Source organism: Sceloporus occidentalis, unplaced genomic scaffold (assembly GCF_023333645.1).
Source record: "Sceloporus occidentalis isolate IW3139 unplaced genomic scaffold, rSceOcc1.0.p SCAF_50, whole genome shotgun sequence".
NCBI classification, from domain to species: domain Eukaryota; kingdom Metazoa; phylum Chordata; class Lepidosauria; order Squamata; family Phrynosomatidae; genus Sceloporus; species Sceloporus occidentalis.
The window spans coordinates 1,405,324-1,430,933 of record NW_028317030.1 but is presented as its reverse complement, the minus strand read 5'-3'; the positions used below and the strand labels follow the sequence as shown (position 1 = coordinate 1,430,933).

Here is a 25,610-nt window from a genome sequence, read left to right as displayed (position 1 = left end):
TTCTCAATTCTTTAGAACATCGACTTAATTACCCAATAGAAACAAAGAAAGCTTTGCTATCCTACTAACGGCATGATATAACTTATAATTAGTATGTACGTTTCGGTAAAAAAACAAACAGTGACTAAATGTTTGCTAACGGAGAACGCGAGGGAGTATGAATTGAGCAGTAAGTTTATATAATCAGTCGATGGCAAAAGTTCTGTCTTCTCATTAAACTCTTAAAGCAGAGGATATTTTCATTTAACTCAGCTGCAATTTTAACAGGTGCTGTAGGTAGTTATGCCTCCTGAGCTTAATTATTGTTTACATGGAGTAATGTAATGATATAGAACTCCTATGGAAGGATTCACCACTCAAATCCCGTTGTACCCCTTAATTACACAGAATCTTGAAAACAACCTTGCTAAAAAATGTAAAGTTCTACAAAAAGTAAAGCTGGCAGATGTACAGTGATTGTCTCTTTATGCAATGGCCACCCTCTCTAACCCATGCTTACAATGCTGGTGTTTCCATTGTGCCAGCCTTACCAAAAGCCATAAAGTGTATATGATTTTCCTAGAGATTTTCCATGGAGTTTTTTTGTTTTTTGTAGTAAAAAAAAATATGCAACTTGGTGAGCAACAGTGTATCCAGTCTTCTCTTCTGTCTGGTCAGTTGGTGAGGCAAGAAAAAATGAGATCTATGGCTCTTTTTGTTGGTGTGTCTTGGATTGCCAAGGGAATTTTCTTCCCTTCTTGGAGAAAAATTAGGATTATGTTTTACCCAGGTAACATGGCAGGATGCTTTGGAGCCCATAGGGCTTGACTGGCCTTCCTGACTCGAGGGGATGGCTCCAACATGTGCAGCTGGACAGGAGGCTTCATATTTGTGCTTAACTCCTTAAAAATTAAACCCATTGTAGTATTTCCAGTAAAGAACACAAAATATGAAAAATACCGTATTTGCTCGATTATAACCCTCGTCTTATAATCGGGGTCGTCTTGTAATCAGACCTCAAATAGGTCTGACTATGAGACGACTAAGATTCAGATCCCCTGCAGCCGCAGGGGACCTGGATCCTCCTGTCAGAGAGAATTCCCCGCACCGGTGCCGGTGCCGCGCCGGTGCCAGGAACTCTGATCTCTGGGGAAGGTCTGCGCGATGGACACAGACAACCCCCGCTGCTAGCCACACCTCCTTCCGGCTGCATCGTAAGTTGTCTATGCGAATCGCGTAGACATCTACACGCTGCCCCGGCTGCATGACAGGGGACAAGCACCGGTAAGTTTGGGGGGGGTGTTAAATGGGGGGCTTAAGGCATTTCTGGAGGCAGAGTGTTCTATGAAATGCCTTTTAACCCCCTTAATGCCACTCTGCCTCCAGAAATGTCTTTTTATCTCTCTATACGCCACTCTGCCTCCTGAAATGCCTTAAACCTCCCTATATGCCACTCTGCCCCATAATATGCCTTTTAACCCCCTTAATGCCAGAGTGACATATAGGGGTATAAGGCATTTATAGAGGCAGAGTGGCACATAGGGGGTCAAAGGCATATCATGGGGCACAGTGGCACATAGGGTTAAAAGGCATATCATGGGGCAAAGTGGCATATAGGGGGTATAAGGCATTTCTGGGGCAGATGTACATAACTGGGGGGGCAGGTTGGGAAATAGAAGGAAATAAAACCAAAATATTTTTCTCAATCATAGCTTTTATTAAAAAAAATAATACATGAATTAACATTTACTGGTAAAACTTTTTTCCTATAGGGTCGTCTTATATTCAGGCTTTTTCTTTTTTTCCTAAATTAATATTCAGATTTGGGGGGTTGTTTTATAATCAGGGTCGTCTTATAATCGAGCAAATACGGTACCTTTTGTGATTACTTGCATCCTGGCATGTACTGAAAGTAGGAATCTCCTAGTGTATGGATTTCACTTAGTTTAGGAGTTATTGAGTTATAGGAATTAACTAAAGTTTGTCTGCTCGAAGTTAATGTTACAAAACATATTGTTTCTAGTTTGAATTTTTGTTTCTTTTCAGTATTGCTGCAACACATAACATTTTATTATGTGAAATTTTAGAGAAATTATATCACTGGAATTACTTAAATTATTATTGTTTTAAAAACTATAAGGAATTTGACGCACACTCTACATTATGTTTGTTTCAGCAAGTTGCACACCTCTCTGAGAATGGAAAGAGTTTAGAAGAACTTTAACACTTACTACACCAGACACTTGAGTATCGGTGCAAACCAAAGGCTGTGTTTAATGAAGTGATATTTACCATCCTTACTGCCGAGGAGGGTAAGACGCTCACTCCTTCCCTACCAGGCTTGTGTTATGATTGATTGCTACAATGCCTGTATTTAGTTTGGGTCCAAAATAAAAGCAAAAAAACCAGGAAATTAGAGCACAAGCTCGGGGTTTGTATCCTCTATTGACGAGTATTGATGAGTATTATATGCCCATATGTCCGTGATGGACAGATCTGTCAGTTCCAAGAACGTTGGGGAATTAAATGACATTCCTTTTTTATAAATGGAAAGTAGTGATTTATTGTATTTCATTTAGGTAGTAATACCATACCTGCTAACATTCCCAATATATAAAGTGGGACACATCTCCCCGTGGAATACTCGCTCTGACCGGCAACCAGTCCAATGCAATAAATGATCTTAGCAATAATCATAAATAAACAAATATGAATAAAAAACAAAACAATACTACCGCTACTTTCACAAAAATCAAGATGGCTATTTTATTTGTGCTTAAAATACATTGAGGGAAACCTTGGTAAATTTACATTCCTCTAAGTGAATAATATATGCTTTAAATTCTTACATGCTGTCCAGAATAGCCGTTGATCTAAAGTGATTAACCCAATGATCCATTTATCACAGGCTACAAAATACAGACCTATTTGTCTTTTACCAGATACAGTTATTTGTATTTCCTCACGAAATGGCTAAAGAACAGACAAGATGCTAATTACAGCTAATGACTACAGCACTACAAGCCCCTCCGTTGGGTTATATAGGCAGGTATTGCGCAATAACGTTCATTCTGTCTGCATGAATCTCATTAACATCTACTCCCGTCGGCGAAGCAATCCTCTTACGTACTACAATCACAGTATCTTAATTTAATATCTCTGCAAAGCCCATTGTGCAGAATGCAAAGAGAGTGCAGATAAAATTAAACTGAATAGGATGAATTAAACGCTGGGCCATAAAGATTAAATGCCTCTTGAATTACTGAACTCATAGTTAAGGACACATCTTTTTTTTTAATCATCTGATTTGTCTGTTTTATTTTAACCTCTTAAATACCAGGGACGTCTTTGTGTGTATATATGTCTTGGATTTAAAACAATCTGTTACTGCTTTGAAAGGCTACATTAACTGGACTATGTTATCCCTTTTTTTAGGTTGCTGATAGTTGTTGGTTGGTTGGTTGGTTGAGGCAGAACTGGAAAGGGTTGAGTGAGGAGAAAGGAGATTCATAATATGACATTGATTAGATAGTTGAGATGCAGATCGCCATCTATTGGAGGCATTTAAAAACAGGATAGTGATTTGCCATGTTTTTCTACAGCTCTCAGATTAATTGCAGTAAAATATAATCTTACTCAAACTAAATATCATCAAAGTAACTTCACAGATTGACAAAAAGCACAAGCAGAATTTAGTTCAAATACAATAGAATCGGGTAAGTTGAGACCTGTAAAGGTGGCAGTTCCCTTTTAAGCCATGGATTGTTAGGACAGTATAGAACATCATTGATCCTCAGAGGTGTGTATGGATTTTTGTTAGAAGGGTGGCAGATGGCTGAGGAACGCAAAACTTGTGCATTCACAATGCCAAATAGGTTTTTGGTGACAATATTTTAGACACAAACCGTTTTTTATTATGTCCATCAACCATTAACTGGGGACTCTCAGACTCTCGAGGGTCTAATACACCTTGAAGTGTGTTCCTTGATTCAAAGTAGTTCATGCCCCGGACGGTATTATCACCAGGTTGAGTAGATACTAAAAAATAGAAAATGTATTAGTTTAGATTTATGTTTCCCTTACCCGCCTGGTAGAGCTTCAGATCATTCTTAGGATACAACAGTGTGGGAGAATTTGTCCATAAATTTAGAAGACTTTCCCGTGTCTCATATGTTAATATTTCATTATTTCCCCAAACACAAAAAGATATACATAAAAAATAATATATATAGAAAATAAAATATATAGAATCCCATAATATGCATACCAAAAACTACTATTCTGACATTATCTGTAGTTAAAAAAAAACATTAAAAAAAATCCTTACATATATATATATATATATATATATATATATTAAGACTTAGAATAAAACACTTTGAATAAAAAAAAGAAGACCACTTTGGGCTTCACAACATTGTTCTAGTCTAAAAACAGATGCTGTGTGGTCTCTGATATTTCCATAAACCAAGCATATTTTGTTTTTTAAATTAACACATTCCAGCTGCTTTTATTTTACAAAATAAACTGCAAACGCTAACGAATTGTTTGCCTAATGAATAAATAACTAATTCTACAGAAACCGATAATAGTATTTTTACAGAAACAAAGTGAGTGGTCTGAACAGCTTTAAATTCTGGTCTAAAATAATCAATAAATTAACATTTCATTTGTCCGTTTTTATTATGTTATTATTATTATAACAAGATTGGACGTATAATTAGGAGCAGAGAGTACAAAGCTGACAGAACATAAAAGGGTTTTCAAGACATTTTTTCTTATACCCATAATATGTCCATATTTACATATTTTGGTTTTACTCAATATTTGAATTCTACGGCAGAAAAAAGCATTATTAATATTAGCTATAATTAATTTTAACATTTGAAAGTAATTCATTGTTGCTTATTTGTAATTCAAAAATTCAATAAAAATTCATTACAACTCTAAAAGGTAAAATTTATACTCTGTGCTTGCTTATAGATTTCAACAAGGCTATCGGGAACTCCTCTGCATGGAAATAGTGAAGTATTTATGACGGGTGCCATCCTATATCTGATTTAATGTACAGTAAATGTATTAACAGAGAAATGTAGAATTATTACTACCAACACACAGCATTTAGGCCTATGGTGGCTTCATCAGGACGCCATTATGGTGCTGCTCACAAGGAAGGTGCCTCTCCCTAGGGCAGACGTATGTTCCATACTTCCTCTAGGGAAGGTTGATAGGATATGACATCATATATCAATGTCCTGCTCACTGCACAAATGAGCAAATCACATAGAGTTGTGCTAGAGCACAGATATCTGCTTCCATGTGGGCCATACCATTTTGGTGACCACCCCCCGATCCCCCGCAACCTAATCCCTTAATTGCATATTTTAATTCTAAAACAAATTTCGTACAATGTATTCTGATCTTCGCAGTACCAACATACTTCCTAGCATTGAACTATTGTCTAAATGAAATGACAGTATATTGGCAAGTTCACCGGCAGCTTTAATTAAACTTAGAAGAATCAGATGTTGTGCGTCCTTCCTGTCAGTCAATGATGCTCCTGGGAACATAATGTGATAAAATCTTGGAAATCTTGGCATTCTCAGCCGGTAGTAGAAGACTCTTTTGGTTTTTTTCTATTTTTAATTGTAAAGGGTTTACTGTTCTTTAGTGTTAGACATAAACGAGAGAGGCAGCGTCATTTTTTACTATTAGTCTCCAGTATTTGGCACCAACGATATTTCCGCTATCAGTCCTGGTCTGCTTTTGTCTTTAGCAACACACAGCATTTAAACCTAAAGTGGCTTCATGATCTCTCAGTTCCTGACAACCACATTCACGAAAAGAGCCTTTAATCAGGTTAATTAGTAATTATTATAATTAGTTGTAATGTAATCAAGGCATTAAATAATTAATAAAAAGTGTGAAAAATACTTGGGTATTTTAGGAAAAATTTAAGTGTTTCATTCAATTCTATAAACCCAATTATATTGGGCTTAAATATATATTATATTTAGAGGGGCATGAGACTAATTAATAGTATAAAACCACTTATTACAATTACAAGCACAATCAGGGATGCACATCAATTGAATTTTGCAATTAATAAAAATATATCTATGTATTTATTGTATAATTTACCATTATTTACTATGTTTTTCCACTTTTTATGGAATAAATTAATTTATTTGCATTAAATGCTTCACAATTTCAGAGCCTTGTAATGGAGCTTTGCTGGTGTTACTGCTTAATACCCACAAATCTCTCATATCCCAAAGGATGTTTGCAGCTTAAAATAAATGAATAATTACATTTATAATAAATAAATAATGGACTGCCCTACCAGCAATACTTGAAAAAATTGATACCATTTTTTAATAGTTGATTTTGTATATATCGAATTACTTATAATACCGTGCGCTATGTATTGAGCAGGTTTAATTAGGTTAGTAAAAATATTTCATTTTAGGGGACTTATTCATGTTTTTATCTATTTACTCATAATACATTTTGTTCTTTCGCAGAGTCAGGTATTGATTACCGTGTGTTAATGTCTTCCAATTAAACTGTATGTGCTTGATTTAGGTTTAGGTTAAAGCCTCATTGGCTTTGGAAACCTACATTGGGTAGGGACCTCAGTACTTCTTCATTCTCAGATTCCCAAAGGCAGATTTTATTTAAAGAAATAGACTAATTCACAATATATATATATATATATATTAGAATGGAAGACCAGACCATCACCAAGCTATGAGTACATTACTCCAACGACTCCAACAGTTGTATCAGAACTTTGTAACATGGAAACATGTGCCGTCTGTGAATCAGACAGAAGCTGGGGTAGCTCAACCTATTTTCTCCTAAATGTATCTCAGAACTTGAAAGAAATATCTACACCTCTTAGTTTCAAAAGGCAAATTCTACCCCTCTTATAGACATAAGTGGCCTTCAATAACCAGAGCCCTTGACACCGATCAGATATTACCATCAGAAGCTCAACCTTTTCTTTTGAGTCAAGCACGCTCAAGACCAATAAAAAAAACTCATGTTTCTGAAGAAAATTGGGGTTTTTTTTGTTAAATGCCCTTCAACAAACACTCAATAATTCTTTATACCAATTACAAAAAGCATTCCAAGGCCACTAAACATACCTGCAAGCAATCATTTAATAAAAGGGTCAAGCAAGGACAAACAGACGCATTAACATTTTCTGAGTCTAGACTTCCACAACGAACTCAGTGGATTTTTTTTCACTATACAGCCACTTCTGGTGAGTTTGAGAGATAAAATAAACATTAGCAGAGGTGAATAAAAATGTTGGTGGTTTAATGATGTCAAATAGAGTTTCTTAAAAGGAACAAAGCATGGATATATTCATAATGGTCTAAGAGAAGATTGAAATAGAAAGCGATATATTTCTAAACCTCCCTTCCTTCAGATGGAAACAAGAGGTCTCTGAAGAAGAGACCTTAGCGCTTTTGAGACTCTACATTTTTTTCTTTGTTAACTTAATAAAAGGTATCCAGTGAACAAAAAAAACTAAGTTATGATGCATGAATTTATAAATTCATCAATCAGTGCTTATATTTGAATACTTGAAGACCAAGCTGTGAACTTGTACGTGGCGCAAAGTTTTATGACTTGATGGCTGACTAAAGAACCATTAAACTCCAACTGTGCTTTTTAGGGTGCAAGGAAAGCCTTGAAACATAAGGGTGCAGGCATGACGAGGAGGAGGTCTACATGATAACAAGAACCTGCACTGCAAAATCATTGGAAGTCAAAGTTAGAATATTCACTTGCAGAAGATGAGGGTTTGGTGTATGACGCCAGCTGTAAAGTAATAGAATCGAACAGCGATGACTATTCATTCGAACCTTTGAAACAGAATATTATTCCTCCTAATAGCTTCAGCACTAAATAAAAGGTAAAACACGATAAATGCATTTGGTGTTTTTATTTAGTAAATCACTTGCCAAAAATGTACACGGCATCGGTGAGTAATATTCTATGAGTAATTACCTTCGCTTTCAAGAGCGCTGTCACGCAGCACCGGCGCACATTTGAATGATGATCCTACAAAGTTGTTACCTTAATGCAAGTAAATTATACTGGGACTGAAACCACTGTCCACTAGATGTTATTGTCCTTGTACAAATATCGATTTGCCCTTCCGGGAAATGAGTTCAGGGTTTTCTTGTGGTGTTTAATGTCATCTCTTGAATGTACTTCAAATATCAAGTACAAGGAAAGAGGCTGTTCAAAAGGACATATTTATTATTATCATTATTATTATTATTATTAATAATAATAATAATTTGCACTTATATAAATGCATGTTCACAAGTTAACCGAGAGTATAACAACATTTAATATGGTGCAAAAGTTCTAGGCATGTGTTAAAAAAAGCTGTAAAGTAAGAATGTTTTTAAAAATAGACGTGTTCTGGTACTACATGAAGAAGGTGAAAGTGGATTAACTACGGGGGTCACTTGTTCCTGTCTCCTTGTGCCACTTCAACATTGTTCAATCTGCTATCTTGAATCGTCTGCATCTCCACGGACTTTACCCGGCAGGAACTTCTTCAATCTGGGGAGACTTGAACCCTTACTTCCGGCATTTTGGTGAAGTTCCCGTCAGAAGAGGCGGACGCAGGTATAAGATTGAAGATTGCAGATTGAAGATAGAGAAGAGAAGATAAAAGATATAAGAAGAATACGTGGAAATGTAAGTGGTTGGCAGAAGCAGAAGTGGTTGGCAGAAAAGGTAGGGAAACATTTAGGGAGTCAGAGTGAATTAATTTGAATCGGCACAGGGAGCCACACACGCATTCTACAAATCGGCAAATCTTTCTGAGGCTTGCATTAGATCCACGACTGTGCCCCTTGTATGTGTCCAGCCAGTGGCCATACACAGTAGTTCTTGATTTGCCGCACATATGGCGGTAAAGGTAGGTATGCAGTGCCATCAGCCACCAGCCCACTGGTCACTTGCACAGTTTGCCAAATGATTGTTACATACTTACATTACTGTAAGATGTTTTTCTAATCTCCTGGCCCATTGAATTATTCAGTATACTGGGCCAGCTGAACCACTCTTCATTGAGAAACCTGCCAATGATTAGTGAAGTCAATGAGTTGAAACCACCACGCTTAAGCCAACTCTACCTTCAGTGAATAAACCCATCAAAGTGATATCTCAGATGTTGGGGAGCAGATCCATATGAAGTACTTGTTGGAACTATGATCTACCTTAACAGACCTTACAGTTTGTGCATATAAAGACTTTCAAGAACTTCTAAAGCTCGCACAAGTGACAGATATGAATTACACAGTAAAGTGTTTTCTATCCTGTTCCATCAGTGTGAGTTCATTGAAGTCTATTTTGCTACCTCCAAGGTAGAGTGGATTTGCCACGTGGAAAAAATCGAATTGATAATTGTTTTCACGAGTTGGCCCTTGGCCCACAGACACATAGTTACTCTTCTCACTTCACTGTTTGTGCTCTGTATTGTGTTACAAGATCCTCTATAAAGATCCTGTTCACTAAGAAGAAAAATTGCTTTAAACGTAGGCATTGCTTTTATTTGGTTTTACATGGTCAAGACACTTAAAATACCCCTGACAAAGCAATCAAGTCCATATGCTGAAGAGTTTCCTCTTTATCAGGGGAATTTATACAGTCTTGGATTGCGCAGGATTTTCCAATCAGTTTTTCTAACCAAGAGATGGGCTGATAGATCTGACGAGACGTCTGCAGACTGCCAATCAGTGCATCACAATGAGAAAGTAATCACTAACTTCAAAGCGGGGTTAGAGAATGCGAGTCACTAATCCCCTGGTATTCGGCAAAATGTTGCACATTACTCGGGAGCCTACAATGTATTAAGATTATGTTTACATAAGGAGGAACAAAGCAACCTTTATTCTACCACACAAAACAAATACAAAAAAGGGTCATTTATGAATGATTATTTTTTTGAACAATAGCTAACTGTTGAATACTCAAAAAAAATGGTAAATGGTAACGGTAAAGCAATCCAAATATCAATTAACAAAAAGAAAAAAGAGGCTCTTAGCCGAAACGTTGAGGGTTTGTCCCATTTTCGATATGCCTTTGTCTCTATTCTGTAAGTTTTTTTGCCATTTTGATTGTGTATCTTGTTTTGTATTTGCATTTAAATGATCGGTCTACTGAGATCTGTATGCAATTGTTAAGCTACTTTGACAATATTGGTTTTGGTATGTATATATTTGGAATAAAATGTATATTTTGCATACTTTTTATGGTTGTGGGGCTCATCTTTTGTTATTAAATATTAAAAACCAGCCTGAAGTGGATGCTTTAGACCAGGGGTTCTCAAACTGCGGCCCTCCAGCTGCTGCAGGACTACATCTCCCATACTCCTCAGCCAGCCCCTTAGCTGAAGGAGCATTATGGGAGATGTAGTCCTGCAGCAGCTGGAGGGCCGCAGTTTGAGAACCCCTGCTTTAGACCAATATGTAGAGTGACCATATAGCTCCTTTAACTGGTGAAATGATAAAAAAAAATGTTTTAGTCTTTTGTTATTAGTTTGATGCATTGGAATATATATATATATATATATATTATATATTTGTATCAATGTTTTGATAAAACATGTTTTTATTTTAATGTCGTTAAAGAAGGCGACCACGGTGAGGTCATAGCATGGGGATATTACTCAAATTTCATTAGCATGAATATTTTTTTTAATGCATGTTGCTAATTTTGAGGAGGGTCCACAACTAAACAAAAAAAATTAATGGAAAATTTTTTTTTGTTAAGATTTGTTTATTTGTTTGCCTGCTGTAGCTGAGTTAACCCATCCTCTAACACATTTTCTGGGGTGATTGCCAGTTAATTAGAAGATGTTACCCATAATGGAGTCAGGCAGGGTTAAACAAGCTGTGATTTTGGCAACGTTGCCAGAAAATGTTGTTAAGGTTCAACCTCTAAGTACCCAATAAATCGAATAGGCGTTGCTTATTAAGTATTAGCAAATGCAATCTCCTCAGGAAAAAAATCATTGCCCGGATGCACTAGGTTATATACGGTAAAAGAAAAAAAAGGCTATAGTTAACCATTGCAATGCCAGAGATATCTATACTAAACAAAATCCTACCTACTTATGGCGAAAGGGAAGTTGAGGATTCCACTAGTCATTGTCTCTTCAACTATTGTCTCGTCAACAGTACAGAGAGATCTTAGGAGACTAGACAATGGCCGGAAAAAGGTAAACGAGCAGGTAGGCAAGGTGGAGATGACTTGAGCACATACAGGGCTTCATTTGAAGTAAAAGGGTGAAAATAAATGAGCCAGAAACTAAACAATTTGTCCCAAATGAATTTGGGCCTGATGCTCAAGTCTAATGTATAGTTTTATATTCTGTACGCTCATTTTAAATAGAGTCCTTTTAACTCCACAACAAAGCAGCGCTTTCCTTTTTAGTTGGTAACAATCTTTTTTAAAATGTATACGATTGCAAGAAAAAATACATAAATAAAAACGAATAGGAAGTCCGTTAGAACCATTCCTTTTATAAATGACAGAAGATATTTTTAAACTACGTGTTTTCTAAATTCATGTATAATTTGAATAATTATTCCCTTTCCCGGGGTACTGCTACATCAAAGCCGCTTTCAAACACAATGTGATAAGAGTCTGCTATTACTTGAAGCACTTCTTGGCCAAGGAAAGGACATATGTGTTTTGTGCTGTGTGCTTGTTTTTAATTTTTCTCAATTAATAATTGCAGCCAGGGTGAAATGCACAGCTTATTACCCAAGCGGAAAACAAAAACACAACATGTTACCATGCCCAGTTCTTACAAAGAAATATCTGGCTTTCCTCCCAAACACTGCAGGAAGTAATTACACTCAACAGTCATTCTCGGTCAAGATAGCTTGACTTCACGGGCATATAATTATGGTCTTTAGATTTAAAGCTCTTCTAGAATATGTTCCAAAGGACAAAAATGAAAGTATCAGCAAATGAAACATTGGTCAAAATAATTAAATTTTTTATGCGTTTACCATTTTTTTTTAAAGCTATTTGCAACACTTACCATAATAGTAATTTTGGGTATAACAGACATAATTTAACCCCTTTTCCAAGAGACCTGAAAAGTGGTGGTTGTATTATGCCTGAGTAAAAATGTATTTATGCTGCATGATCTCTTCATGGAAGAAATTGTGGAGCATTAACCCCTTGTGTCACCTGTCCCCACGAGTAAAAATAAGATTATTCTTTATTTATAATCTTCAACTGCACAAATCAAAAGAAGGTCAAAGGTGCTGCCACCTGGGGTCACCCAGATGATACACTAAAAAACACATATACACATTATTTATAAGAAATAATTATTTTATTATTATGTTTACATTTTTAATACATGAATGATTATAAGTTATATTTTAGGTCACTGATTATTGATCAGATTCACTGATCCTAAATCAATGGCCTACACTTACAAGTGATCTGATTGCTACATATATAACCACATAGTGTTTGTTTACATATTTATTTTATTTATTAACAGCGTTTAACCTAACACATTGTTATCTGATCAATGATCAATGAATCTTTAAGGTACTGATCATTGACCAGTCTCGCTGATTATCAGCCAAAGACCTAATCTGGTGGGTGTGTGTTACACTTACAGGTTTTTTGTTTTTCCTACAAATTTGAGTGTTAAATAATACCTGCATATTAGACACAGGATATTTTACAGTAATTGAAATACAAATGTCTAGAACATTTTCTGTTTACAAGTACACCGCCCCGTTGCAACTCTTCTATTATTCTATTTCTTCTATCATTTTCCTAATTTAAGATATTTATCTAATAAATAATGACAATTGCATAATGGAGGATCTTAGTGTCCTGTGCATGAATAATCTCACCACCCTGCATGCCTGTCCTAATAATTGGTGATTTAGTGGAAAGCAGATGGGTTAGGTGGTCCTCTCGTGGACAAACTAAATGGTTCGTATCTCTCCCAAACTATATGTTTCTATGCTTTTCATAATCAAAAACTCTTAGTAACATTTCCTGGCATTCTCTATAAAAAGACAGAGTTACCGTAGGAACCTGCATAATCTATATCTAATTTATTGTAGAAGATCATGCTTTGAGCCTAACTGAAGCCACTTGTGTTGGCTTTGCTTTGGAGAAAAGGCTCAGTTAATAGACAGATGCCCTGATCATGCTGATCTTTTACAAAATGCAACATAAATGTTTAATATCAAACCATATGGGACAGTGAACCCCTATAGATTTATACTTTGTGATTAATGTTATTTCCTGAACAGTGGATATACATTCTATTCTATTCTAAGTCTTCTCGTGCTTATGAGGGAAAGCCTTGTAAATGTTTGTTTGTTGGAGAAATTCTATATTTAAAAAAGGCATAGTTTTTCCCTAAAACTGCAATACTTTCACAAAAGATAAGCACAATGGGCCCCATGAATTCATTGAAACAAAAGGGCCTGAGATACTCTGGGTTGCTCTGATTTGAGATTTTAAGTCACTGGCCGAAACCTTTTCTTTTTTTTTTACCTGCAGTTCAAATTGTAGCCACCAGGTAGAGTAACAAGAACGTCGGGCTGCATTTACACCCTGGTTGTATTCTTGCTGTGCTTCTTTCCAGCAGTCCATTTGTATAGGGCAGGGCAGGATTTGCCATAGATAGCCAAATGGTTTGTGACACTTTTTTACTGGGCCTTTAGCGGGTACCAGTCATACCCTGCTACCTCAGGTCTTGTCTAAAAGAAAATATTCCCCTCATCCCTCTTCATTAATTTTTTTTTACACCCAAATGGCCAATCTGCTCAGAATGATGGTACGGTGCCTTTCTATTAGGGAAAATCATTTCTTTGAATTAAGTGAGAACTGACAGTAATCAAAGTAGAGCTATTATTGGACGATACCTCTCTCATCAATATTTAGTAGGCAAACGTCCATATCCTGCAGTAAACCATCTATTAGGGAAAGAGCTGTGGAAATAAAACTATGTTAACATTTTCATTAGTCATATATTGGACAAGATGGATTATCCCTGGCTCCAGCTGTTCTAAAACAATTGTAACGGTTTAAGCTTTATTTTTTTTTATTTAAAAAAGAAATATTTTTCTTTCTGCTTACATGATGCCCACAATGGCATATTCTGGCCCGGGCCCATGTCCTATTTTGATGCCACTACGCAATGGGTCAACTAAAAGGGAGAGCACCGATCTCCCCAACCAGCCCATTAACACTATGGAGGGCTATGCGGTGTTGGCTGCGTGTTGGCTACGCGGTGTAACTTCTTCCTCCACAGAACCAACATTTAAATAACTAATTGCATAATAAAATAAGATCACAGATTGAGGAATTTATTCTTAATAAAGCTTTTCACAGCTTCGTAACTTCACAGCGGAAACAAGACCACAAATATTAGACTTTAAACCCCATTTGTCTCATCACAGACACACACACACACACGCTAAACATTGTTTCTCCTGGGATATGCAGATTTCGCAACATCTTTCCTGGCCTTGATTCAGTGGAAAGAACAATAGCAAGAGCTATCAATTGTGTCTTTCTATAAACGAAACATAGCGATGAAACGCTAGGCCCTACAAGGACAGACAAGTTACAGTGAATTGCACGAAGGCGGCCAGGTTTCTTTGTTAACACTCTTAGGAACTGTTACGTGGACAATGCAGAACCATGGTTATGTCTGGAAAGTAGCGAATGAGAATAAAAAAATAACTTTTACAGGGTAGTAGATACATGGAATATTATCCCAGTCAATGTAGTATGGGCAAACACAGTAAATTAATTGTAGAAAGCTGGGGATGTGCATACAGCTATCTCTGAGAATTAAAAAAGCATTAAGAAAGGAAGATTGGATGGACCTAATGGTTCTTTTCGTCTTAGAATGCTTAGCCATAGCAGCACAAGTTCTAGGTGATTTAGGGCATGTCGACTAACTGCTGTGCGCTTGGAGAAAAGTGTAATATAAATAGCACAGAGCACAGATCCATACTGTCTGTTCCACATCAAACACATCATTATTTTATTTTAACTACAGGGGTAATCATTAAAATGTAATCATCCTGAGATCTCTTTGTAACAATGAATTAGAAAGAAAGGCTGGAAAAAAAAAAAAAAAACTGGGTTATGTTGCATTTTTTTTTTTCTTCCATGAGATCAATCACTACCATTAGCATTTTTGTAATGAAAAGCTGCAGAATGTTAAGCCGGTTGGCTATGGGACTCAATGACCCGAAAAACCGAGCAAAGCCGGTACTGCCCATTTAAAATGTAATTTGTATAAAAATAAATGTGATTACAGTATGGTGAACAGATTGTCCTGAAAACAGTCAATTTCATTCCGTCTGAAAGTAAATTATTTTTAGAGTATGGGAATTTGGTGCAAAAGCACCATTAGTGTAATTGCTAAAATAAATGTGTCTGCAGCCGCGAGTAAATTTATAAACAAATTGTTTTATGCAATAATTTGCTTTGGTCGCTAGAGCAGCACGATAACTATATTTCTCCATCGGCAATTGATAGCATTTCTTCGTGATGATACTTTCTCTATTTCTAGTGCCTGGAAAAAAAATCCATAGTAAATAATGCTTTAGCAAAGCTTGGCATGCGCCTTCACTTAAATGACTGCAACTCCTATTATCCTCCATCGGGGATCTTTTTTTAAGCTAGTAGTTTCTAATGTCCAGCAAAACTTGGAAGTCCTTAAGTTTCCCCAAAAGGGACTAGGGGTTTGAATCCCATGTGTGCAACTGTGTGGTCGACTAGAGTAGCACTTATGTTAAACAGGAGGCACCCAGGACACCGGCCAACAGAGTATTTGCAACACATGTAACGGATAACTTAAAACCTTAACCCCTTATTGACAAAGCCCGTACATGTACGGGCTCAAAATGCATTGTTTTCAATGGGTTTAGGGACCGCTCATTGTCCTTAAGGGGTTAATTTGATTGAAATACTAAATTCTCTATCAACCCTACTGATAATGCTTCCTACCCTTGTTTACCTTGTTTCCTCTGGACTAGAATGGTTACAGTTCGCACCAGACAAATATCCACATTTATCGAGTCCAGTGGAGCATCTATGTGTACTTCATTCGACATTGAGCCACTTGGACAAAAGCAACAAAGCCCTTTATAAAACATTTACAACACTGAATACTTGAGTTCCTTTTATAAGATTTCAGTGAGAGTCGACGGGATATGATACTGTGTATATTGTCTGCAATATATATTGGGCCATATGTTACTGCACCAGTTGGTTAGGATTGCCCTCCATGCTGAAGGATGCCATTTCTCCTGATGTTGTAAACCATTGCTCAACAATTCATAGGCACTTTACCTCGAGTACGGAGGCTCCTACCTGGGTTTGCTTATTTCACTGTTATTTATGCCTCTAATTAAATTAATTGAATGCTTTAATGTCCCGTTGTATTTAGTAGAAGCCAACCAACTATACGTTTGAACACATTTATCTTTAGCGGTATGGTAGGAGAAATTCCTATGGCATACATTTTTAAGTCTTTGTTCTGCCACAAATTATTTTGTAATTTAAACCCCAAAATTAAGCCACAAAATTGCACACATTCTATCCTTTTCGTCAGGTGCAGATAAACTCACAGGGGGTCCATCTCCAGCCCCATCAAATTCCACAAATGGAATGGCACCAGTGCCCCTTGGTTTGTGGAATTTAATTTGATCCACAATTCAGAAATATGAAAGAATACTAAGTTGTCAGCATCATTGACCGCTATGTCATCTTACCAATAGACCGAGCATGTTTTCAAGAAGTTCCAGGTTCCGAGCAGTTCCAAGTTGGCTAGGTAACTGTTGCTTATTTAATCGCAACCAGATATATTATAGTTCAGCCAATATTTTATTCCAAAATAAGAAAAGCCACTATTATTAAGAGACTTGCATATTAATGGCCAATGTATCATAAGTTTCATTAAGCAGAACACCATAAGACGACACCCAAATCTGAATACAACAGCACCATTGTATAATGTCAGATGCCATTATATAAAGGACTATTAAGTGCTATAAATTGTTACCCGCCATTGAAAACCAATTAAGTGTAACCACAACGTTATAAGACGATTGGCAAACCATCCATAAATTTCAAGCCACTCTATCCCAATTTACAGGAGCCTCGTGCAGTATATGTTACCAATGATTGCTGTTGATTTACTACAAATTTACATTTTTGAGATATTAGAACAATTTCGTAAAATTGCGTAACTTGACGCAATTCTGCCACTTCAAAGTGAAATAGTCTTGCAGGAGTGTTACAATCAGTAATTGAAGCTGTGAGACCCAGCGCAACACATGTCCTCTCGCATTCCTTTTTTATTCGGATGACTGTCTATTCCAACCAAAGCCTGTGTTGGAAATCTTTTTTTTTTTCGGGTCTCAGAACAGCAGATTTAACTCACAACTGGTCCAAAAAATTCAATAGTTCAGGACAAAGCCAGGACAGCAAAGTATAAATAGCATTTGCAATATAATTCTTAAGCCATATTTCATGCATGATGGAAATAACTGCAGCATTCCTTTAACACAAAAAGTCCTTCACGTCTCTCAGGTACAATAGGACAAGTAAAAGAATGAGAGCCATTGTAAAATTCATTTGAAATAATTGTTCTGCAAGTGAAAATGTATGGGTAAAGGAGCATTTGTATTGGCAATGGTCAAGGGTTGCCTGATACCTGGCCTCAAAGAAAATAAGACCTCTGACCAGCGTAGCTAATGCTGTCGACCCTTCTTCTACCTGCCATTGAGTTCCCTCATCATCCATGTATGAATCTGGTGGTTGTCCCCTTTCTCCCCTACTGGGTGTAATTCCTACCCTATAAACCAGCCATTCAAACCTCATCCCTGAATGGGAGAAATGTAACCAAAAAAACATAAAAAAAATAAAGTTTAAGTCACTTGAGTTGCAAGTTTATATCGTCTAATGAAAAAATCTATCTGCGCAGCCAGTGTCATGAACACACTGACTCTTTTAAATAAATGGTTAATATCTTCCGATTACAGTGCATAGTGTATACAACCATTCATTGTAGAAGCAAATATTGGGTCAACTGGGTCTTAATGAAACATTGTGATGCACAAGGGGCCATCCGTGCTTCAGGTTAAGAAATATAGTGGTATGTTAACGCCATCAAAGTAATGATCTCATTAAAAAAAGGGTGCACCAAGAGCCCGATAATGTTTGTCATTCCCTCGTTAGAGAGTAAATTGTAGCAGTTTAATTAGTGTGTCTTTTAATAGCACCGGTTTATTATGTAGCTACAGGAGACTAGCATGTGGAATATACAATTACTCAATCTATAGACATCATACACAGAACCATGAGATGGGTCGTATAATAACAATATTACGGGTTTTATCACCAAATTAGAGGGGATATACAAGAGATAAGCGTGAAATGAGGAGGAAGTTTAATCTTACAACAAAGAAGAATAACCTTACGGAAATGCAGAATATTTATTATCGTGGAAGTTGGACTCCATTGAGTAAAATTGGAATGTGTGACACAAAAGACATTATTACAAGGCTTCATGGGGTACAGATGTAACTGTTCTTTGTGTCCCCCTTGAGAATCCTAATGTATAGCAGATGGGGGTAAGAAATCCCTTTACAGGGCTGCTTTTATAAACTATTGCTTTAATAGAATAATAATAGTAATAATAAAAGCAAGCGTTTCACGTATTTTTATATGGGTCTACTCAAATCATATGGCGGATGTTCCTTTAGAAAATCCGCGGATTACCAAAACATATCCATGGTAATTAATTATATGTGAGAGACAGCATGAAATCTTAAGCTTGGGAATCCTGTCTTGGAAAAAGGTTGTAATTAAAGCGTATTTGATAGTTCTCTGCTTTGTTGATTGGGTTATATTCGCTTGGGGCGAATTAATGTGATATTTTTGAAGAGAGTAACACTTTTGGTGTTGTTCATAATCTAAATATGAGTATGAGAACCGTCATCAGAACATGATGCTCTACAGTGTTGTTCTACTTTCTTCCAGTTTCATACAATTTGCCACATGAAATTTGGGATGTTCCTGCGTCTAGGGTAGTTTTGGACCCCTGGGAATATCCCCAGAGAAGGCTAGACAAAAGTTGTCCCTTCATGCTTGTTAGTCAATCAATATCCAAGAGGAAAAACCTAATTGCAGGGCTATTCTGGGGCAAACCTTGACCTTTGATCAAGTTATACGCACAGATACTAGTATAATAAGATAGAAGGGATACGGAAAGACCTGGATATTCAGACGCAGCAGTGCCTGAGCTTCGAGTAAAATCCATAACTTGAATGGCAAGTTGAACATCTCTGTATTAGATACGTTCTAATGAGGTCAATCCTTTGGGCATTAATCATTTGTTTGTCAGTTTTGGACAATTCTTGGACTCATTCTGTTCTTGACTTGGCAATGAAGCCAATTAAATGATTAATGGAAGTCACAGCAGAAGAACTCTCCAATTATTTGAGCCTGAGAAAATATTTATTTCATTTAAAAACATAAAAAAGTATTAAACTGAATTTGTGAAATGGAAATTATTGGCTTAAGCTTTTTACTTCAATTACATTTCAGTGTGTGGTGACATTCAAATATCAGCAAAATTTCAGCAAAATATTTTATATACATAATCTTTTTTTTTCTATTTCTGGGTAATAAGTATACATATAGGGCCATGGCGTAACGTTGCGTTTGTGCGTATTGGAAAAGGTTAATGTATATAAAACACCTAGAATAACCATCACTGAGCCAAGAAGACTCAAAGATTTAAGGTCAGTAGGTGTCAAAAACCTTTAGTTTCAGTCTACTACGTAATTACCATGATAGTAATTAAATAACTGTAGTATTAATAACGGATGATGACTTTTGACATTCAAAGGAGGAATCTTCCAGAAAAGGCTTCTATTATGTACAGAAATATATTTAGAAGCACACTTTACTGAAGTTTAATGGTCTATGTATGAAGTTATTCGTATTAACTTATATATATATTTTTTTTTATATGTTTAATTGCAGAATATTGTAATAAAGCCTAGGGTACATCTATTGGGGCAAATGGACATTCCAATGGTAGGGCAAATATATGTATATATATAGGACCTTGGGTCCTGTCATTCATGTGGATGTTACGTTGATGGCATTGGCCTCTTTCAGCGGGATAATGCACCCGGCCACAAAGCAAAAAATGGTTCAGGAATGGTTTGAGGAACACAACAAGTTCAAGGTGTTAACTTGGCCTCCAAATGCCCCAGATCTCAATCCAATGGAGCATCTGTGGGATGTGCTGGACAAATAAGTCCGATCCATGGAGGCCGCACCTTGCGACTTAGAGGACATAAAGGATCTGCTGCTAACTTCTCTTGGTGCCAAATACCACAGAACAGCTTCAGAGATCTAGTGGAGTCCATGCCTCGACGGGTCTGGGCTGTCTTAGCGGCAAATGGGGGACCTACAGATATTAGGCAGGTGGTCAGAATGTTATGGATGATCGGAGTATATTGGTTTGAGGTGATTGCCACGGCAAGTAGTAATAATTTCCATAAATACTTTGTGCAAATTTTTAGCACTGCTATTTCTCATTTTAGGGGAAAGCTGGTTCAGCAGCCCTATTAAAGAAGTAGGTCCAGTAGAGAAAATTAATTAATAAGTTATTGGTTATTTTTTTGCCCATGTGATTCAGAATGAAGGAACACAGTGTACAAAGTACGAAGCATAGGCAGTTTAATCAAATGTGTATTAAACAAGAAGCTAAAAATGTGTACAGGTGATGATCCCATTTTAAACGAGAAGACACATTAACTCAGGTAGAGGATCGTTTGAAGCATAGAAGAAGCCAAGAATGCATATTGAAAATTGAGGAGAAAATTACAAAATGTCATTATTGTCCAAAATACGCATTTTTTTAAGAGACTGTTCTGCTTAAGCAGGGGTCATTCTAATCATAAAATGATCAATGTCATTACAAATCATTTAAAACGTAAGGTTTATCATTGAATGGCTGGTATAAAAATCACCTGAAAGAGAACAATTCTCTCTTGTGATGTATTTAGAGATAAACCAGTATCTGAAGTCACTCGCTTGTACTGGGTTAGAGTGATCCAGGTAATTATAAAGACCACTTTGCTCTGGTTGCCCTGCCGTCCGGGATTATGTCATGCTTTTGGCGCGTCCGTGTGTGTTTGAGGCTTAGGTGCTCTTTAGCTCTGACGACAATTCAAGAAACGCTATTAATTTTTCAGGCCACCTAGGAACATAAAAGGTGCACGATTTACAGAACATTAACGTCACATTTAAGTTCCCTGACACTTTAGTTTTTTGTTGTTGATGTTATGTTTTAAGTGCTGGAGGGGAGTGAATAATATTTAAATATTTATAACTTCTTTATTTCACGATGTTAGTGTCTTCCAGCGGAACAATACAGACCGACAGCTGTGTGTAGTCAATTCATTCGTAACTGTCAGTAAATAGTTAGACGTCCCGTCCTTTGCTAAGACGTCTAAAACACTCCAGCATCCAGGGTTTCTAAACAGCGATGATATGAGAACTTTCCTAGAAACTCTCAAACTTCACAAAAGTAAGTGAAGTGGCGAAAGGGACTCTATTTGGCACTCTGTCCTTGGGGAGGAATTATTGGGTCTCATGGTCTAGGAGGGACATCCTTTACCAAATTCACTCCACCTCGTCCCACATAGAAGTGAAATGTTGTGACAGTAAATTATTATTATTTATATACAATGGGGACATATCAGGCACTCTCTTTCACTTGGAGAGCTGGGCAGAAAGTGAACAGGGAATAAAAGTCTAACCAGTGAGAAGCAATGAGGTCTCATAAGGCTTGGGCTCAGTTACAGCTGCATCTTTGCTTCCACTGTCGATTCCAAATATTAATCCTTTAGCTCATCACAAGGGTTCTATCGTAGTGACTCGTTAACTATTGCAAGCCAATGGTTCTAATCATCCTAAATACATCACCTGTATTTAAGCAGGGATTTTAACTATGATAGAGCAATGGGAGAGGCACCAAATGGAATGATCAGGGATCATTAAATCTGAGTAAAATAAATACGATACTGTGTGACCCTGAGACTCAGAGACCTGACGACTGATGCAGATGAGATTCAAGGTCAAATTCTGAGAGATGAAGCTATGTTGCTGCTACAAAAATGGGAAGCCATGTTAATCCTACTCCATTTTGTCATGGTTTGTACTGCTTGGACATATCCATCAAGCAGAGGTATAGACAAGCCATTTATCTATAGCATAACCACACTTTCCTTTCAAACAACAGGTTTGTGCAGAAACCAGACTGTATGAAGAGTGTTACTGAAATGAAGAATGCTTGTTAAAAGGGAAGCCTCGTCTCTATTCCACAATACTGATGATGTCATACAGTTGTATAGATCTGTCAAGCGGTGATAAATGTGGTGAAGTCACCACAGAAATTGGGTGAATATGTACCTGCTGGTAGAATTTACCGAAAAGGTGGTAGATTAGAGGAATAGTCAGTTATACAGTGAGGGAATATTAACATTCATGGGATCGGCTTATGGCTCCTGAATCTAAGACGAGACCAACGACTGAGTAAGGCTTGCGTCTTTACATCAGGAAATATCCACAGAATGCAGGAGCCGAAAGGTTCTGATCCGCTGTCAGATTCTATGCTGCCACGTCTAACCAAACATTAATCAATATTTAAATGAAATAAGTGCTGATGTACTGAGCAGAAAACGAATACCAGATTAGCACAAAGTTCTTTTGCCTTTTTCCCCCCCATAGCTATTTGTATGCATTACTAAGAGAATAGTCAGTAAAAACGATTTTAACTAATAACTAGGCTTTGTCAGAAGTTTGCCTTTTGAATTGGTGACACGCGAACCAACAGCAAAGTATGTGGCTGCTGCGATCGTGGCACACTTTTATCTTCGTGAGATGTATGGAATGTTCTTAGAACGAACATTATCGTGTTCTTGTAACGAATCGTATAATGCTCAACCTGCCATTTCATGGGTTTCAGCAGATTATCAGGCACAGCATCCTCAAGTCACCCAGAGAACTATGAAAGCACTAAGTTGACCATAGATCACGTGGACACGTTGGAGAAAGAATTGGAAACAGAATCGGAATCTACTGAGGAATCAGTGTGAGTGCAGGGGATAAAACAACTTGTAACAGACTAAATGTTCAAATAACTAAAAGATTAAATGGTAAAATGTGTTTCACAAACCCTGTGATTTCTCTATCAAATGAGCCGCTTTGATTTCCTCCTTGTGCTTTTTTATTCAATTTCACATTTTCTATTCGTAAGATCTACTGAGAAAGCCTTAGATAAACCAGCGCTTCTTCCAAGACCCATTATTTTGACAGCACCCAAGTATCCGCAAACCTCAAACTTTTTGAACCACAAAATTGGCAGCGGTTTCGTGTTAGCCACCAAACTTCATGTGCCCCTTCCTTACACTCTAACTTTCCGAACTCCATAGGAGGATTTAAAAAAAAAAAAAATACTGCTGTGATCTGCAATAATTCAGATTTACATTTTTTAAGATGTCAACTAGCATTGTATTCTTGTGGAAGCGCCTTTTGAATATTTTTAATGCTACAAGGCTACCCAACCTTTCAACTTGCAAAGGGTTAACATGATCATTTTTAAAAAAAAAATGAGTTGTATTTTAATTTGAGTGATTGATTCCGGATCGATCAAATTAGAGCTCGTTATACTATAACAAATTGGAATTATATTGGCATGCACGGTAAATATGCACAGAATAATGGTGAAGGAATTTGTTGTCAAGGGATGCTGCAGTTTCTCCGAGGAATAAATAATATCTGTAGGGTTTCTGCCTTACCGGTGAGTTGGTCATAAGATCCATCGAGATCCCTTGAATCAGAAAGATTCTGTGTCCTACCTTTTCCTCTCATCTCGAGGCAGACGTGTTTCAAGAGATATATATATCAAAAGTGACAGTCTTTTAACTCTTAAACCCCTGAAAAATCCTTTGCTTCTTCAGACCCTAAAAATACCCCCCCCAAAAAAAAGTATAAAAAAAATATATCTCCTATCCAACGAATTGTCACTCTTCCGTGAAAATTCCAAAATCCAGGATGAGAAAAAAAAATCATAAAAAAAAAATAGATTTAAAAAAAAATAAAATCCTTCTTCAGGCTGCTAAGCTGTCAGCTCTTCTTGTCTCTACGAAAGAGCCTGAAATCCCTCACTAGCGCTCTGTTTATGTTTTCCTTTTGTGTGAGTGATCTTTCGCTTTTACTCTACGATCTGCTGTAGTCCGGTGATGGAGGCGGAGAGAGCCCCAGAATGGGGGGGAACGTAGTGTTTTCCTTATTATTAATTTCCTCTGCCAGAAACCTGCTTTCACCTCCTGCTGTTAATCCCCAGTGCAAACCTCCTTCTCTCTCGCTGTCAATCTCCTATCTCCTCTTCTTTCTCTCCATGTGATTAGAATAAAGGCAGAGGAGGAATAGATTCTCTCTTCCCAGCGCTGGCAATTTCTAGATGGAGAATTTTTTTTTTCTTCCTTTTCCAGAGCTTGCCGGTTTTTCCTTTCCCCCCTCACAGTATTGGAATAACTTTCATAGCTTGTTTTAGTCTCTCCTCTCTCTCTCAGCGAAAGGCTTTTGTAATTGTCTTCCCCTCGCTTTCGCTCAGAGTGAGTTGTCGGAAACAATGAGAAGAAACTCCTTTGGCTATAAGATCGCTTTCTTTCGCACAAATGAAATTGAACAATAAGGCTCTGAGCATTCTTTTTTTTTTCTTCTTCTTCTTCTCCGGTGTCACAAAGTATCCGAGAATTTCCGCGTCCTATATTACTTTTTTATTGTGACGTGAAAGAGCGCGGCTGTCGAGAATGGGATCCGGAAAGCAAGTGGCTAAAACAAACACTCTCCTGTGATTCAAAAGCCAGCCTCATGGCGCGGTGTCCCCGTTGTAAGAATGCAGTCACCTGCAGAGCTGTCACTTACACAGAGACATCCCCGCAGCCGTGGGTAATGTATACACTGTTTTTTGGGGGATATATGCTCATGATCATCAATACAAAGCATATTGGGAGTTGCAGCAATATAATAGCGCTCATATTGCTGGATGCTTGGTTCTGCACTTAATGAGCATCATTATGTGACGATCAGGACATTATATTAAGCAGCATCTTTTCCGAATGGCATTCTTAGAATATTATATATTTATATATCTATATAGAGTAGCCTTCAGGTCGCAATTCAGTTGACACTCCTCACTGAGTATTTAGGCGGCCATGGTGGAGTTGAGTTCTAGTTTAGCATTAAATTTACATCCTCGCGTAGGTTTCCTTGATAAATTACTGAATTTGATCTTTTTGATTTTTTTTTTACAGGATATTATGACTGAAGCAAACACAAGAGTTTGTGGTTTCATCCAGTCGATGCTGGAAACCAAGCCTCATGGAAGAGACTCCACTGGATTCACCACCAGGTGTCATGGTGGAATGCTGCATGACATCCGCTGCATGACGTCATGAGGTAATGAGGTAAAATATAGGACAGTCGCACACTCTGTG

General features: G+C 37.2%; 1 protein-coding gene across 4 annotated transcripts in view; it reads right to left on the bottom strand.

Moving 5' to 3' along the window:
• Positions 1-23,979, bottom strand: part of LOC149288610 (A-type potassium channel modulatory protein KCNIP2-like) — a 165,236-nt gene extending 141,257 nt beyond the window's left edge. For all 4 annotated transcript variants that reach the window (XM_089491299.1, XM_089491298.1, XM_089491301.1 and 1 more), the window contains exon 1: positions 23,907-23,979. In XM_089491299.1, coding sequence (XP_089347425.1) covers positions 23,907-23,979 — 73 coding nt within the window. The remainder of the gene's footprint in view (positions 1-23,906) is intronic.
• Positions 23,980-25,610: the final 1,631 nt, after the last annotated feature.